Source organism: Coregonus clupeaformis, chromosome 10, assembly GCF_020615455.1.
Source record: "Coregonus clupeaformis isolate EN_2021a chromosome 10, ASM2061545v1, whole genome shotgun sequence".
NCBI classification, from domain to species: domain Eukaryota; kingdom Metazoa; phylum Chordata; class Actinopteri; order Salmoniformes; family Salmonidae; genus Coregonus; species Coregonus clupeaformis.
In genome coordinates, this window is record NC_059201.1 from 7,501,562 (window position 1) to 7,517,305 (window position 15,744).

A 15,744-nucleotide genomic window follows, 5' to 3' on the forward strand; every position below is an offset into this window, starting at 1 on the left:
CCTACCAGCCTTCTCAGGGTGGAGGGCCCTGAACTGACGAATGAGGTCAGGGTCCAGTATGTCCTTGGCAGGAACCCAGGAGCGCTCCTCGGGACCGTAGCCTTCCCAGTCCACCAGATACTGCCAGGACCGCTGCACCCGGCGGGAATCCAGTATCTGGTGGACGGTATAAGCCGACTGGCCACCGATGACACGGGGCGGAGTGGGAGGTCTGCCTGCCGGGATAAGGGGAGAAAAAACAACAGGTTTTAATAAAGAAATGTGAAATGTTGGATTGATCTTAAGTGATCTGGGTAAGTGCAGGCGAAAAGTAACGGGATTGACTCTCCTGGCAATCTTAAAGGGACCGATGAACCTCTGGGACAGCTTGCGAGACTCCACCCGTAGTGGTAGGTTCTTAGTTGAGAGCCATACTCTCTGGCCGGGGTACAGGGTAGGACCGGGACGGCGACCTCTGTTGGCTTGTCGTTGGTACTGCTGAGAGGAACGCAGAAGATTAAGACGTGCCTTCTTCCACGTAAGCCGACAGCGTCTGATGAACCTCGAGGCTGAAGGCACTCTGACTTCTGCCTCCTGGTCCGGGAACAATAGAGGCGCATAGCCAAACTGACACTCATGCGGGGACATACCAGTGGAGGAGGAGCACAAGGTGTTGTGCGCGTACTCGGCCCAAACAATGAAGGATGACCAAGTGGACGGGTTGTTGGAAACCATGCATCTGAGGGTGGTTTCCAGCTCCTGATTCATCCTCTCAGTTTGGCCATTGGACTCGGATGGTACCCTGAAGATAAACTGGCCGTGTCCCCTATGAGTTGGCAGAAGGCCTTCCAAAACCTTGAGGCGAACTGGGGACCTCTGTCGGAAACCATATCTTGCGGAATCCCAAAGACTCGGAACACATGGTTAATCACCAACTCAGCTGTTTCCTTGGCAGAAGGTAATTTGGTCAAAGGAACAAACCTGGCCGCCTTAGAAAACCTGTCGATGATGACTAGGATCGTAGTATTACCATGGGACGGAGGAAGGCCAGTAATAAAGTCCAACGAGATATGGGACCAGGGTCGGTGGGGAATAGATAGAGGGTGAAGGAGTCCTTGAGGGCGGAGGTGAGAAGATTTGCCCTGGCAGCACACGGAACAGGCCTTGATGAAAGTGGCAACGTCTTCTTTTATGGTGGGCCACCAGAACTTACGCTGGATGAACTCCAAGGTGCGGCCTACGCCCGGGTGACAGGTGAGGCGAGAGGAGTGCCCCCACCGAAGGACTTGGGACCTTGCTGCCTTGGGAACAAACAACCGATTAGCAGGACCTCCTCCAGGGCCCGGTTCGATGGCTTGAGCTTGTTTCACGGTATCCTCCACTTGCCACGAGATCGGAGCCACGATCTTAGCGGCCGGAAGGACAGTCATGTCAGTATCTTCTCGAATGGCAGGAGAGTAGATTCGTGACAAGGCGTCCGGTTTGAGATTCTTCGACCCGGGTCTATAGGTGAGGATAAACTGAAATCGGCTGAAGAAAAGAGACCATCGAGCTTGTCTGGCGTTCAACCGCTTCGCCTGCTGGATATACTCCAGATTCTTGTGGTCCGTAAGCACTTGAAACGGTTGAGAAGCCCCCTCGAGCCAGTGTCTCCATTCCTTCAATGCCATCTTAACCGCTAGGAGTTCACGATCCCCCACATCGTAATTCCTCTCGGCCGGGGTAAGCCGGTGAGAGAAGAAGGCGCAAGGATGAAGCTTCTTGTCTTCACCCCTCTGAGACAGGACAGCTCCAACCCCAACCTCTGATGCGTCTACCTCCACCACAAAAGGTTCATCCGCCGTTGGTAGTGTCAGGATGGGAGCAGAGAGGATGCGCTGCTTGAGTCCTTGGAAGGCCGTCTCAGCTTCTCTACCCCACAGAAACCTTGTGTTGCCACCCTTGGTTACCGCCGAGAGAGGGGCTGCCACCGAGCTGAAGTTCTTGATGAACTTGCGGTAAAAATTGGTGAAGCCCAGGAAACGCTGAACTTCCTTAACGGACTTGGGGGTGGGCCAATCCGCTACCGCCTCTACCTTCTTGGGGTCCATCTGGACTTGTCCGGGTTCCACTATAAATCCCAGGAATTGTACTCGAGAGGAATGGAATTCACACTTCTCCGGCTTAACGTACAAATGGCTGTCTAGGGAGGCGTTTGAGCACTTGTCTGACATGCTTAGTGTGTTCTTGAAGGGAGCTCGAAAAGATGAGGATGTCATCCAAGTAAACAAACACAAAGATGTTAAGCATATCCCTAAGCACATCGTTTATGAGCGCTTGGAACACAGCCGGAGCGTTGGTCAGGCCGAAGGGCATCACCGAGTATTCGTAGTGACCAGTAGGCGTGTTGAAAGCGGTCTTCCACTCGTCCCCGGGTTTGATCCGCACAAGATGGTATGCGTTCCGCAGGTCAAGCTTAGTGAAGACAACTGCTTCCTGGAGCAGCTCAAAGGCTGTGGCCATAAGGGGTAGCGGGTAGCGGTTACGGACGGTTATGGCATTGAGTCCCCGGTAGTCGATGCAAGGTCGTAATCCACCGTCTTTCTTGGCCACAAAGAAAAACCCTGCTCCCGCCGGCGAGGTAGATGGACGCATGAGGCCTGCTGTCAGAGCGTCCTTGATGTAGGTATCCATAGCAGCTCGTTCGGGAGGAGAAAGGGAAAAGATCCGACCCCCTGGGAGGGCAGGTCCCCGGCAACAGGTCGATGGTGCAATCGTAAGGTCTATGGGGTGGTAGTTTGGTGGCCCTCTGTTTGCTAAATACCAGTTTGAGGTCATGGTAACACTCGGGAACTCGGGACAAGTCGATGGATTCTAGAGACTCGGAAGGAGAACTCTGGGAACTCGGGAAGATACAAGTGGCTTGGCACGTAGGACCCCACTGCTTGATAGTGCCCACAGACCAGTCGATGTGAGGGTTATGTCTGTGAAGCCAGGGATAACCAAGGACGAGAGGAAACTCGGAACAGGAGATCAGATGAAAGTTCATCACTTCCTGGTGTTGGGAAACTGAAAGTCGTAAGGGGGTAGTGGCACGAGTGACAAGTCCAGATCCCAAAGGACTTCTATCCAACGTAGTAACCCTTATGGGGTCACTTAGAGGTTCAGAAGGAACGCCATTCTCCTTCGCCCAGATCCCATCCATGAAGTTACCTGCGGCTCCAGAGTCTACCAAGGCTTGAAGAGAAAACTCGTGGTCGTCCCAGGAAAGGGTAACTGGAATGAGCAGGCGGGAGTTGGAAGGATGGGAGGAGGTTATGTTTCCCTGCTACAGTCCTCCCAGGCCTGCACGGGAGAGTGCGTTTCCCTGGAGCCCGGGACACGTGGAGCGGAAATGGCCCGGTTTGCCGCAATATAGACAGCATCGCTCCCTCATCCGGCGGTCTCTCTCAGCCTGGGAGATGCGTCCAACCTGCATGGGTTCTGGTGGAGCCAGCGAGGATAAAGGTGGAGACTCGGAGCTGGAACCGATAGGAGCTAGGGTGAGCGGTCTATGGTTTTGTTCTCTCTCTCTCAGACGCTGGTCTATGCGTGAAGCCAACTTGATAAGGGACTCGAGGTTGTCCGGAGGTTCCCGAGTGGCCAGTTCATCTTGGATGGTGTCAGAAAGACCCTTCAAAAAACACACTGTGAGCGCCTCGTCGTTCCAGCCACTTGCTGCTGCCACAATGCGGAACTGGATGGCATAGTCCGTCACGCTGCGCCGACCTTGGCGGAGAGTCAGGAGCTGTTTGGCTGAGTCAGGGCCGTTGGTAGGACCTTGAAACACTCGCTTGAATTCTTCAGCAAAGGTAGAGTAGCTGGCACAGCAGGGACTTTGGGCATCCCACACAGCAGTAGCCCAGGCTAGGGCCTTTTCCGACAGCAGGGTGATGATATATGCTATCTTGGACCGGTCGGTGGGAAACGACGATGGTTGCAGCTCAAAGGAGAGAGAACATTGGGTGAAAAACCCCCTTACAAACACTCGGATCCCCTGAGAACCGTTGGGGAGGCGGCAGACGAGGTTCAGCCAGGGGATTAACTGCCAGGGGCCCTTGAATCGGATGAACTGGAGCAGAAGCGGTTGCCGGGGAAAGTCGATCCGAAATCTGCTTTATGGAAGTCAGCATCTCTGACAGAAGTTGAGAATGTCTAGCCATTAAGGCCTCTTGCTGAACCAGAGCAGCTTCGTGGCGTTGGACAGTCCCCTCATGGTGGGACAGCATGGAAAAAAGATCCTGGGTACTGGCTGCCTCTGGGTTCATAATAATGGCTCAGTGTTTCTGTCACGACCCGGTGCGAGAAACAGTCACTAATAATTGTCAGAACCCAGAAGATGAGGCAGACACAGCTGTACTAGAGATGGTGGTTTAATTAAAGAACAAAATCTTCAGGCAAAGAAACTAAATCCACAATGTCCAAAAATAAAGCCAAGAGGCACAAAGAGGAAAACCTCCAAAAAACAAAAGAAACTCCACAAAGTGGTAAAAAACAGCAGGGAAAAACAAACCTCAAAAGACTACTCAAACAAAACACAAGAACTAAACCAGAGAACCTCTGGAAAATCCCACCAGAGAAATATCTATATAAAACAAGGCTTGGGCTGGGGCTGGGTGCTAACTTACAAACACTGAGCAAGGAACTGAGGAACACACAGGGTATAAATACTAACAAGGGAATGACCTACAGGTGCAAACAATAATTAGAGCAAGAAAAACAAAAGGTACAAAAAAGGTGCAATGGGGACATCTAGTGACCAAAACCCGAACAGTCATGGCCAAAACCTGACAGGTTGGGACTGTGTTCCTTAGAATCCCCACCCCTAAAGAAGCACACATAAGGAGACAAGAGAGAGACAGTTATTACATCAGGAGTAGGATTACGGATTTCATAATAAAACAAAATGACAGACAGACACACACAACTGACGTCTCCGTCTCAGAGATTCATATATCTCCTATCATCCCTCACTTCCTCAATATCAAGCTGATCTCCTCTCTTCTAATGTCTCTCTCCATCTCTGTCTGTCTGTCCTTCAGACCGGCGATAAGAGCAGAGAAGATAGCCAGGAGGTATCAATGCCTATTCTCAGTCTGCCAACAGCCTGTCTGCCCCCTCCAAGAGAAAGAGATGAGGTTTCGGCTGTACTGTCAGATGAGACTGACCTATGTTTACTGGACATTTTCCAAAGGTCTTTCTGCTGTATAGAGGAGAACTGAACAAAGAATGAGAATGACTCAACCGAAATCATCAAAGCACATGATGTGCTTTACTTGGAACAACCTAAATTACAACTTCGAAGTACTTATTTTAGGTGCCTCATAAAAAAACATGTGCCCTTCTATGAAGGAAGTGAGTCGCCAGTCACTTTCTGCGATGCAGGCAGCGGACTGGGCAGTGATGTAACGTCAGCATAACACAGTCGTTGGGAAATACTGAACCTGGGCCTTTACGGACACCCCAACCAGCCTCTCTCTCTGTCCACTCCAGTCGTCCCTTGTGAGTATCCTATCACGATCTCCAATTACCAAACAGCTGAATCCTAAGCTTTGCACTCAGCCTCCACCACCATCCAGATCATTAACTTCACTGAAAGAATGTGTTAGGTTGAGGGGTAAAATCCCCTTGTGTTTCAGTACTCAGAGAGGAGATGGTGTGGGAAGTTGGGGCATGGTAGCATAATGCAGTATGTTGCAAAAAGAGAAGGAAGTAAGACATGATAGCTACTGGTCGATTTCATCAAAGCCAATAGAGTACCACAGTGTGAGTCATAATACCCATAAAACCTAACAGTCAAACAGGGAAATGGTTCCAATAGTTATTCCAAAATTCATTTTTCCCATAGAGTTTTTTTTAGAAACACTTAAAATAAGGTCTGTGTTCCATGTAGACTTACCCTGGTGTGGCGTTTTGATAACTGTGTAAATCTCTCTAGGACAAGGTGACTTTTATCAATATATTCGCCTGTATTTACCCCCCAAAAATGAAATACTAATTGGCTGCTTATGTGACTTTCATAAAGAACTACAAATGCCATGATGATCTGGACGAGACTGCCGAATCGAGGCAAAGGTAAGAATCTCTAGATTAACTATCTAATGTTAGCTAAATGTACTACTGAATAAATTGGCTACATTTCTTTAAATGGACAATTCTATGAACTGTCTTGTGCAAGTTTTAAATTGACACAATACCTGTTAGCTAGAGATGACGTGCAGGAGCTTGCAGGGATTTGTAGTCTTGCATGACGCCTCCTTTGATGCTAATTAGCATTTTTGAATCTGAGCATAAATAGAGTTGGAATATATTGATAAAAGTCACCTTGTCCAAGAAAGATTTCCATGGTTATCAAAACGTCACGCCAGGGTAAGCCTACACGAAACACAACCTTTATTTTAAGTGTTTCTAAAATCTCCTATGGGAAAAATGAATGGTGGAAAAACGATTGGAACCATTTCCCTGTTTGACCGCTAGGTTTTATGGGTATAAAGGCCTAAAAAGAGGCCTAAAAAGGCAATGGATATCACAGAAAATGTTCTTATTTATAGCCTATTATTGAGCTGTATTTGGTTAATAATGTAGAAATAGATTAAATACACACATATAATACTGAATGTAGCATATTCCTTTCTTTGCCACCCAAATATACTTAATATGGATTCAAATAATCTATTTCCTCTGGTGTTGACAACAACTAGGCCTAATACAAATCTGGAAGATCTGCATACAGCATTGCTGAACCTTACTATTCCAAATAATGCGTCTTCAGGCTACACAACCGGGGAATGGGTAAAACCAGGGATTTAGCTCAATTAAATGCAGTGTCATTTAGCATAGGATCAAGATTGTGGAGAGCAGATGTGACAAGGAGGCTTGTAGGTACAAATGACTGAGGCAAACAATGAATGGATGTATCCATGGGGAAAAGCCTACAGCCCCTACACTGGCAGATTCACATTCATTTGGAGAAGAAAAACAACTTATGATCTGGGCTAATTAATTACATTAGTAATGGTGCCTCATCTGTCATTCCTCTGTCAGTGGAGTCGGCTGAATTGGGGTGTATAAATCAGACGTGTGTCCTGGGCCCCATTCATATTCATCACATTAATTAATCAAATTACACACTAACACAGACAGGGGCACACACACACACACACGCACAGACACACACACACATACACACGTGACGCGAACACACAGAAGCATGCACACACACAGACACACATGCAAACACACTGAAGCATGCATGCACGTAGGCAAACACACACACACACCCACTGTAGTCTGTATGACCCTCTGCTCTTCTAGTTTCATCGTGCCCTTCACTTCAGAATAAAACCCTTATGTGGACCCATTGTGGCAGGCAGCATAATAGATTTTGATAAAAGCATAGATTAATGTGTTGGTTTATTAATCTCAAACAGCAGATGGCTTTCATGCAGCTCATTTATGCTCAGAACGCAAACACAGAGCATGACGAGAGAATGAGAATGTCTGAGAGGAATGACTCACGTTACTCCTAATTGATCCTCTTGCTGTCACATTCCTCTTACCAGTTTACCGGACTGTTTTTCTGCTGACCAAACAACACGCAGACACTTAAACAGAGCCAACTCTTAAACAGTGTTGAAGACACACCTCTTGTTCTTGAGGTAAACGTTGGCATGGCTGGGTCGGCCTAGCATCACCTAGGCCAACCTATGTGGTGACCCAAAGAAAAGTTCCAGGTGCGGGGTTCGGCTGAAACACAATGGACCTGCATATTGCTATGCCTATACTCCCTAGTGCTTTTCTTCATTTAAATATTTTGGCTTGAAATGGGTCTTCGCCAGGACAGACAGCAATGAAATCAACCTGCATGTTATTGTGCTCACTTCCTTCTATGGCCAGGTGTGGACCAGCAATGTGCTCTGAGGTTTAGCCAGGCCAGTGTCATTCAGCATGGTGATGGTGGTGTTGAGCTGTGAGTTCAGGACCCTGGACAATGCTCTGTTGAACAGCTCTCTCTTTCTCTCTCTCTCTCTGCAGCTGGAGGTCAGACAGCCTCACTGAGAAACTCCACAGAGTTAACACCACCAGCTGGTCCCAGGCAATAAATCACACAGAATTGTTTATTTGGGGCAAGTCCCCCAAATTAAATTTGTCCATGAAGACGAACACTCAGCTGCCTGAAAGGCAGCAACAAACATATGTCATGTATTTAATGTTATTATGAGGTAGCAGCTACCCTTTAGCTTTTGGACCATGTCTCACTGTACTGGTTACAGCATCCTCTCAGCTGACCCGCCATCACAGAACCTTACAGCATCCTCTCAGCTGACCCGCCATCACAGAACCTTACAGCATCCTCTCAGCTGACCCTCCATCACAGAACCTTACAGCATCCTCTCAGCTGACCCGCCATCACAGAACCTTACAGTATCCTCTCAGCTGACCCGCCATCACAGAACCTTACAGTATCCTCTCAGCTGACCCTCCATCACAGAACCTTACAGTATCCTCTCAGCTGACCCGCCATCACAGAACCTGAGCAGACTTGACTCACATTAAGACATTCTGCGTTTACACAGGCAGCCCAATTCAGATATTTTGCCCAATTATTGGCAAAATAGCTGATCTGATTGGTCAAAAGACCAATCAGTGGAAGAAGATCAGAACTGGGTTGCCTGTGTAAAGGCAGTCCAGAACCATCAGGTGTCAGGACCTGTAGAGAGGTCTGTATCTGAACCACTGGTAGGGCCCTTTAGCTTAGTTGGTTCAAACAATTCTGCTCCTATTGGTGATTATCCCATCTCTCTCAAGGAAGCTTACTCAAGGAAGGACATGTTCCTCTAATACATTATGTTTAAAAGCCTGGATAGTGGATGGTATTGATATGAATACTGTACTTGATGTATTGATAGTTTATCTGAGGTTTGGTTTTATTTTTTCATATTTTAGTAATTGACTATTAAGCTAAAGTACAGGTATCTCATTTTAATGAAATAAATGAAATATTAAACAAAATGATGTAAGGTCCCCTCTTAATTTTCAAGCTTCCTGTGGAAATCATTCTAAAGTATCTCAAAATTGATTTCAATGAAGTTACTTATAGATGATTTGTTCAATGAAGTTACTTATAGATAGATGATTTGGACATGATTTGAAAATGCTAATATGGGTACCATTGACTTGCATTGGATTGTCCTGGGGCATTTTGCCCCACTGTAGAGGGGGCATTTTTCCCCAAACATACTCACTTTAAATGTTACTATATTATTGAAAACTGATGACAATTGTTCTCTCTAGCTAAGTTGATTATTTTTCTTTAGGCTCCCCTACTGGTATATATAAAAAAGTTTATAGATCTAACTTTATTAGATTATATATAGGCTTAAAACGTTTTCTTAATGACAAAATATTAGATCAATGTACCTGAACATTGTTTTGTTGGAGTGACTTAAAAAGTTGAGATGAGACAGATGACATTTTTAGTTGAGCAAGAATAGTGGCAGCCAGGGAAAGTGTAGATTTTTTTGTTGCGTGAAATAAAGTGGTTTCTGTGAGGATTACAGGCAGGGGACGTTTAACCCCAAGCCACCCTATTATCCTCATTCCAAATAGCCTACATATTAATGAAAACAAATTAATAATATAAATAGTTATTATGCAAAGCATGCTATAGCTGTGGTATAATGGCGTTATTTGATAGTCAATAGGCTATAGCAGCTATATATTGTACAATGTAGGCTACTAAAGAATATAGCAACAAAAAAACTGCAGGGTGGAAAAATCTTGCTGCCACTGGTAGCAGCATTAAATGGGTTGCGTAGCCTACCAGTCAAACGATGCAGCTCTTAGCCTATTCTTCTTGCTCTTTCTAGTTTCCACTCAACCCAACTACAAATTGTGAATGCGCATATAAATGCCTGACATACCAGAGAACGCAATGCGATGTGTCCTACTCCTCTGTTGGCCTAAATATAAAAATATTTCCATTACCTTTCCGCTAGAAAGGTCGACAGACCCTTCTCCGTCAACTGACAGCAAAGGCTTGCCTTGTGTGGTGGTGCACTTAAAGCGCCGGGGGCAAAGAGGCGACAGATGGGGGATGGTCCCAGGGCCGGCTCTAGCCTTTTGGGGGCCCTAAGCAAGATTAAGCTACTTTCCTGCAATTCTACACATTTTGTCATGACTTATGCCATGTTAATGATATCTTAGTGAGAGTGACTAACCAAATCAATGAATGCCCCCTTGAGGTCAGGGCCCCTGGGCACATGCCTGAGTTCCCGGTTGGTATTCGGACATGATTACTACAAGTTTAGATAGCTGGCTAGACTAATTAACCAATCTGAAAATTGTTAGCTGAAATGGTTAATTAAGTCACCTTCACTGACTGACATAACAGAAAAATTGCTGATGCGCAACCAAATTTTGAACTTGCACCTTGTGTATTCTACTATTCTAACTCTCAACAGTAAGTTGAGACCCGACTGAGTTCCTAAATGTAAATAATAATAATAATACCCTAGCGGCCGCTTATGCCTGGAGCCGGCCCTGGATGGTCCGATGGAAGACTGATGTTGGTCTTGAAATTATCACCCCAGTGGAAATAGCGCTGTCTGAATCCCCACCGACAAGACCAGAACATTTATCTGAAGCTTCCTGTAGGCCTAATGTAAAAAAAAAATCAATAAACTCGTATTTCAAAAAAAGCTTGCAAGGATGAGTGGAACAGGTTCAGATTGAAGTGGTGTGAACTCAGACAGTGAGCTGCAGAAATGGGTTCATTAATTAGACTATGTTATTAACAAAAGTGCATGGCTAATTTACCCAAATACTAATAATAGTAAGTAGCAAAAATGACAATGACAATAATTTCCCCATACCGGTAATTCAATTTAGTCTACTACACTTTTCCCGCCAGCTCAGTAGATGGCGATAAAGCTGCTAGTTCCAACGCCTGCGCATAAACGCTCTTGTACACGTTCTGTCTTTCTTTCCGGCTCCGGTCCCCTGGCAAGTTGTAAGGTAAGAAAATACCGGAAAAAAATTATCTGAATAAATCTCCAACATCTTACATTGTATGAAGCTGTTACTCTCAGTTTACATATATGTGTATCTCGTTGTTATAAACATCCACACATTTCCCCAAAAAGCCTTGTATTACTCGAGATGTAGGCTGATATACACAGGGTAGTCTAGGTAACATGACTGCATTTTGGTCAACGCTAACTAGCTACCACTTTGCCGGATGCAACAGTTACTCGTTTAAGTGCAGTGTTATCATTAGACTGTATAAGCCTGATGAAAAAAATAAATATATAAATGGTTTCTGTTACCCACCTCATCTGGGAAATGAGCCCATACCATAGTTGTCCGAAGAAGCTGGTTAGCTAACGTTAACTACCGACTGGGGCTCCCAATCTTGGTCAAACTGTGACCACCATGCAGGCGAATATAAAGCAGCCAGTATTTGTGGGTAGGCGGACAACCCTGTTATATTGCACGTACGCAAACGCTTGTCTCATTGTCGTTTGTGTGAACAGATGCTGATGCCCAAGAAGAACCGAATTGCCATCTATGAGCTCCTCTTCAAAGAGGGCGTCATGGTGGCAAAGAAAGATGTGCATCTGCCCAAGCACCCCGAGCTTGCCGACAAGAACGTGCCCAACCTTCATGTGATGAAAGCAATGCTGGTGAGATTGAACTTTAGGCGATATTGCTTCTAATTTGGGTTTTTGTTCGTTTTATCCTTTGAGACTGGGGTGCAGTTCTTGTGTCAAGTAGCATGATGTCCACAGGTATGACAGTGAAGAGATTATGCATATCCGATGTGGACTACATAAAGAAGTTCCCTAGCATGCAATGTCTGAGATGTTGGATTTTTGGACTTTGTCGTATCTCTGCCTGGAAAATGCATGTTTTTGCATTTTTGTCTTTCAGTCCTTGAAGTCACTTGGGTATGTTAAGGAGCAATTTGCCTGGCGCCATTTTTACTGGTACCTCACCAATGAAGGTATCCAGTACCTGAGAGACTTCCTGCACCTTCCACCTGAGATTGTTCCCGCCACTCTGCGGCGCCAGATGCGTCCTGATACCGCAAGGCCCAGGCCCAAGGGTATGTCCACTTATAGGCCTGCCATTTGCACACTGCTGAGCCGTGTACTACACATCCACTGTAGTTGCTGGAATTGTGCTGAACAGGACAGTATGAAAAGAAAGTATCCAAGCCAGCACAGTATGTGAATCTGGTATTACTGCTCCTAGTAAGGCCCCTACTTCTACAAACTGGGCTGGAGGATTCCAGTCCTGGGGGTCTGCAGTGTGCTGGCTTTAGTACCAGCCCTGTACTAACAACTGATTCAACTAATTGTGGTCTTTTTAATTTAGACTGATTAGTTCAATCAGTTGTGTTAGAGCTGGGCTTGAACAGGTCCGTATACACTGTGGTCCTCAAGGACCGGACAGTGAGGAATATTGGATCTAGTGCTGTAAAGCCATAGGTGCTGGACCTAAACTTGATGATCCTTCCTGTGTTTTTGAGCGTCTTTAACCTCCCAACCAGCTGAGCATTGCCTTTTTATTTTCCAGGTATGGAGGGAGAGAGGGGAGAGCGGCCCGCCCGCTTCAACCGTGATGGGGCTGATAGAGACAATTACAGGAGATCTGCTGCACCACGTATGTATAGTGTTACAGGATCCCTCTTTCAGCCAACTGGCCATTTCATCATCTGCTGACTAGTGTGCTTTGTAGCTCCAAATACACTTGATGGTAACCCTGCCTGGGTTTCCAGTAGTTGATCACATTTGTGCTTGGTAATGACTTGTCTCCTCAGCCTTTGTGTAACTAGTATGAAGGGTGATGTTGAATGGGTGAAAATGTTTAGCTTACAAGCTACAGGAAATTACATGGTCATTGGTGTTTACTGATCATGAAAGCATGCAGTTACTTGCTGTATAACTCTGAGACTAAATGTGCGCAAATGTTTTGCATGGAATAATCAGAAATGTGTAATTATATGCTCAATAGGTGACGGTATTAAAACGAAAAAGTTAAAATGTCTTTAACAATCCCTTAAACGGCATGTAGTTGTAAATGGTTTTAGCGGATCTGTGGGTCTACTTGCCCCCCAGCAGCCAAATCAAACCTATTGTGACGTTTTATTGTAAACAACCTATAACAAAAACAAAAAAAATTGGGGAAAGAATGTTTAGCTTACAAGCTGTTCTTTTCTTTACAGCTGGTGGAGACAAGAAAGCAGAGGCAGGTGCTGGTTCAGCCACAGAGTTCCAATTCGTAAGTACTGTATTGCCTAATGGTACTGTAGCCTGAAGCAAGGGCGTTTCTTAAACGGAAGCAAACGAAACGGGACATACCTGAATTTGTCCAATAGAAACTCTTGTTTTAACAGTTTGGACTAATGATTACACCACAGGTGTTCTCAACTATGTTCCTAGGGACACACTCAATATGCTGGTTACACGAAGTCTAAATAATGCAAAATAATTTTGAGTTTATTGGATAGCCGACTGTTGAAAGGTTATATACATCTATATGTTACTAGAATAGGCAATTCAGGCCTCCCGAGTGGCACAGCATTGCAGTGCTTGAGGCGTCACTACAGACCCGGGTTCGATCCCAGGCTGTGTCACAGCCGGCCGTGACCGGGAGACCATGCGACAGCGCACAATTGACCCAGCGGCGTTCGGGTTAGGGGAGGGTTTGGCCGGCCGGGATTTCCTTGTCCCATCGCGTTCTAGCGACTCCTTGTGGCGGGCCGTGCGCCTGCAAGCTGACCTAGGTCCCCAGCTGGACGGTGTTTCCTCCGACACATTGGTGCGGCTGGCTTCCGGGTTAAGCGAGCAGTGTGTCAAGAAGCAGTGCGGCTTGGCAGTGTCGTGTTTCGGAGGACGCATGGCCCTCTCCCGAGTCCATAGGGGAGTTGTAGCGATGGGACAAGACTAACTACCAATTTGATATCATGAAAAAGGGGTAAAGGCAATTCAAAGCCTTATTTTGTTTTGCATTTAAATTGACTCAACTATATGACATTACCATGAGTAATTGATCAGCTGGTTTGAAAAACTGCATACATTGTGTAGCCAGAAGCACTGTTGTAACGCATTGAGTAAAGTTATTCGGGTAGACAAACTCGGGACATGAATTGGAAACATAACCGTATGATTGTTTTCATGACCAACTGTTGTCCTGTGACCTGGAAGCTGACCCTTTCCTCTGTTGTCCTGTGACCTGGAAGCTGACCCTTTCCTCTCTTGTTTTCAGAGGGGTGGATTTGGACGAGGCAGAGGACAGCAGCCTCCTCAGGAGTAAATTTCTATCAATTTCTTTACAATAAATACATAAAACGCAGCTTTGTCCTTTTTCTTTGTCAGTACTTTAGATACTGGCCATTCTGGATTCATGTAGTATTTTTACACTATATTTACAATGTTTGTGTGGACTGGGGAGTGTTAATTCACACACTACACTAATTATACTAGCTAAAGCTTGGCAGAGGTTATTCAAAAGTGCAGTCTTTCAGTCAGGTGTTTACAACAACATACATGTATTAAAAGCAGAATAAGCAGCGAGACACGTCAAGGTTCATTAAAAGGCAAATCGAATCCAGATCTGAAATACTGGTGTTTTATTTGTTGGCACATTTATATTACAATCTTCAGTCCACTGGTTTATTCCACATTCCCAAATGATGAGAGAAGTAAAATTCCAAGGAAGTACACCTTGGAGAAAACAATCACTACAAATATGTAGGGAAATTAAAGGCTGAGGTCAAGGGCTTGTGTTGAGGGAAATGCACAAATTTTAGGTAGTCCAAATAGCTTTTTTTCACTGAATCACATCGGATTTTGACTAATACATTTGTACATAGCAGGGGAGTATCACCGCAACTGCTGGACGGTCCAATAGAAAAAGGATCAAGCTGTTAGAGTAAACACTATGGCAATGCTATGACACGAATGCTCAACTGGACATTGAGGCAAAGTTGTTTCACATGGGTTGTTGCAGAATACTGCCTGGGCACTAGGTGGTGTTAATCATTTCCCAGTGGTCATGTGATTATCGATATCATAGCCAAGTTTAACAACTCCGCGCTGAAGGACCGAGGTCTATTGGAGCAGAGGCTGCTTTAGAATGCATTCTTCCTCATTTCATTCATCCTCTAGATGCTTCCACTGTGCTTGTCATGCTTTTTGACAGCAGTGCCGTGTAAAATCATCCCTTAGGAAGAGAAATGCATGTATAAATCCCCCTCCACTTCAACTTTCATTGCGCATTGCATTAACAAAAGGAGTTAACAGAATTGTGATATGGAAAGGGGAAAAATACACTGACTAAAGCCTAAGGTTTATCGGAGAGCCTCTGGCTATAAGACTTGTGCTGCTTTAGCTAGTATGTACAACACTTGTCAGGAACACATGAAAATCGACAGGTTAAAGAACAAGTGGCCATTCATCGGCTGTTATATATGGATATCCACACATTCTTTTTTGACAGTGCTTGCCCTCCCTCGTACCAATTTTCATTAGAACCCCTTCACTTTGTCCGTCACACAGATTTTCAACTCCAGCTCTAATTAGATTGTTAGATCATTATCATTGAAAGAAAATGGTGGACCTTAAGGGAGGCTGACCACAGAATTCAAATATAGGCCTAGATGTATTCTGCTCTGTGGGGCTGACAGGTGGTATTGGAAAGGATCTGGTTTTCACTAGAAAGTTCCAAGACTTTGCCCCCACA

General features: G+C 45.5%; 2 protein-coding genes across 2 annotated transcripts in view; one reads left to right on the forward strand and one right to left on the reverse strand.

Moving 5' to 3' along the window:
• Nucleotides 1–10,062, reverse strand: part of LOC121557265 (protein kinase C and casein kinase substrate in neurons protein 1-like) — a 41,605-nt gene extending 31,543 nt beyond the window's left edge. The window contains exon 1 of the mRNA XM_041871099.2: nt 9,985–10,062. The gene's annotated coding sequence lies outside the window, so the exon portion shown is untranslated. The remainder of the gene's footprint in view (nt 1–9,984) is intronic.
• An 875-nt stretch (nt 10,063–10,937) lies between these two features.
• On the forward strand, nt 10,938–14,355 carry LOC121557258 (40S ribosomal protein S10). The gene is made up of 6 exons (XM_041871090.1): nt 10,938–11,013; nt 11,532–11,681; nt 11,929–12,103; nt 12,577–12,663; nt 13,226–13,281; nt 14,269–14,355. The coding sequence occupies exons 2-6, from the start codon at nt 11,532–11,534 to the stop codon at nt 14,314–14,316; spliced, it is 516 nt and encodes a 171-aa protein (XP_041727024.1). The 5' UTR covers nt 10,938–11,013; the 3' UTR covers nt 14,317–14,355.
• The last annotated feature ends 1,389 nt before the right edge of the window (nt 14,356–15,744 follow it).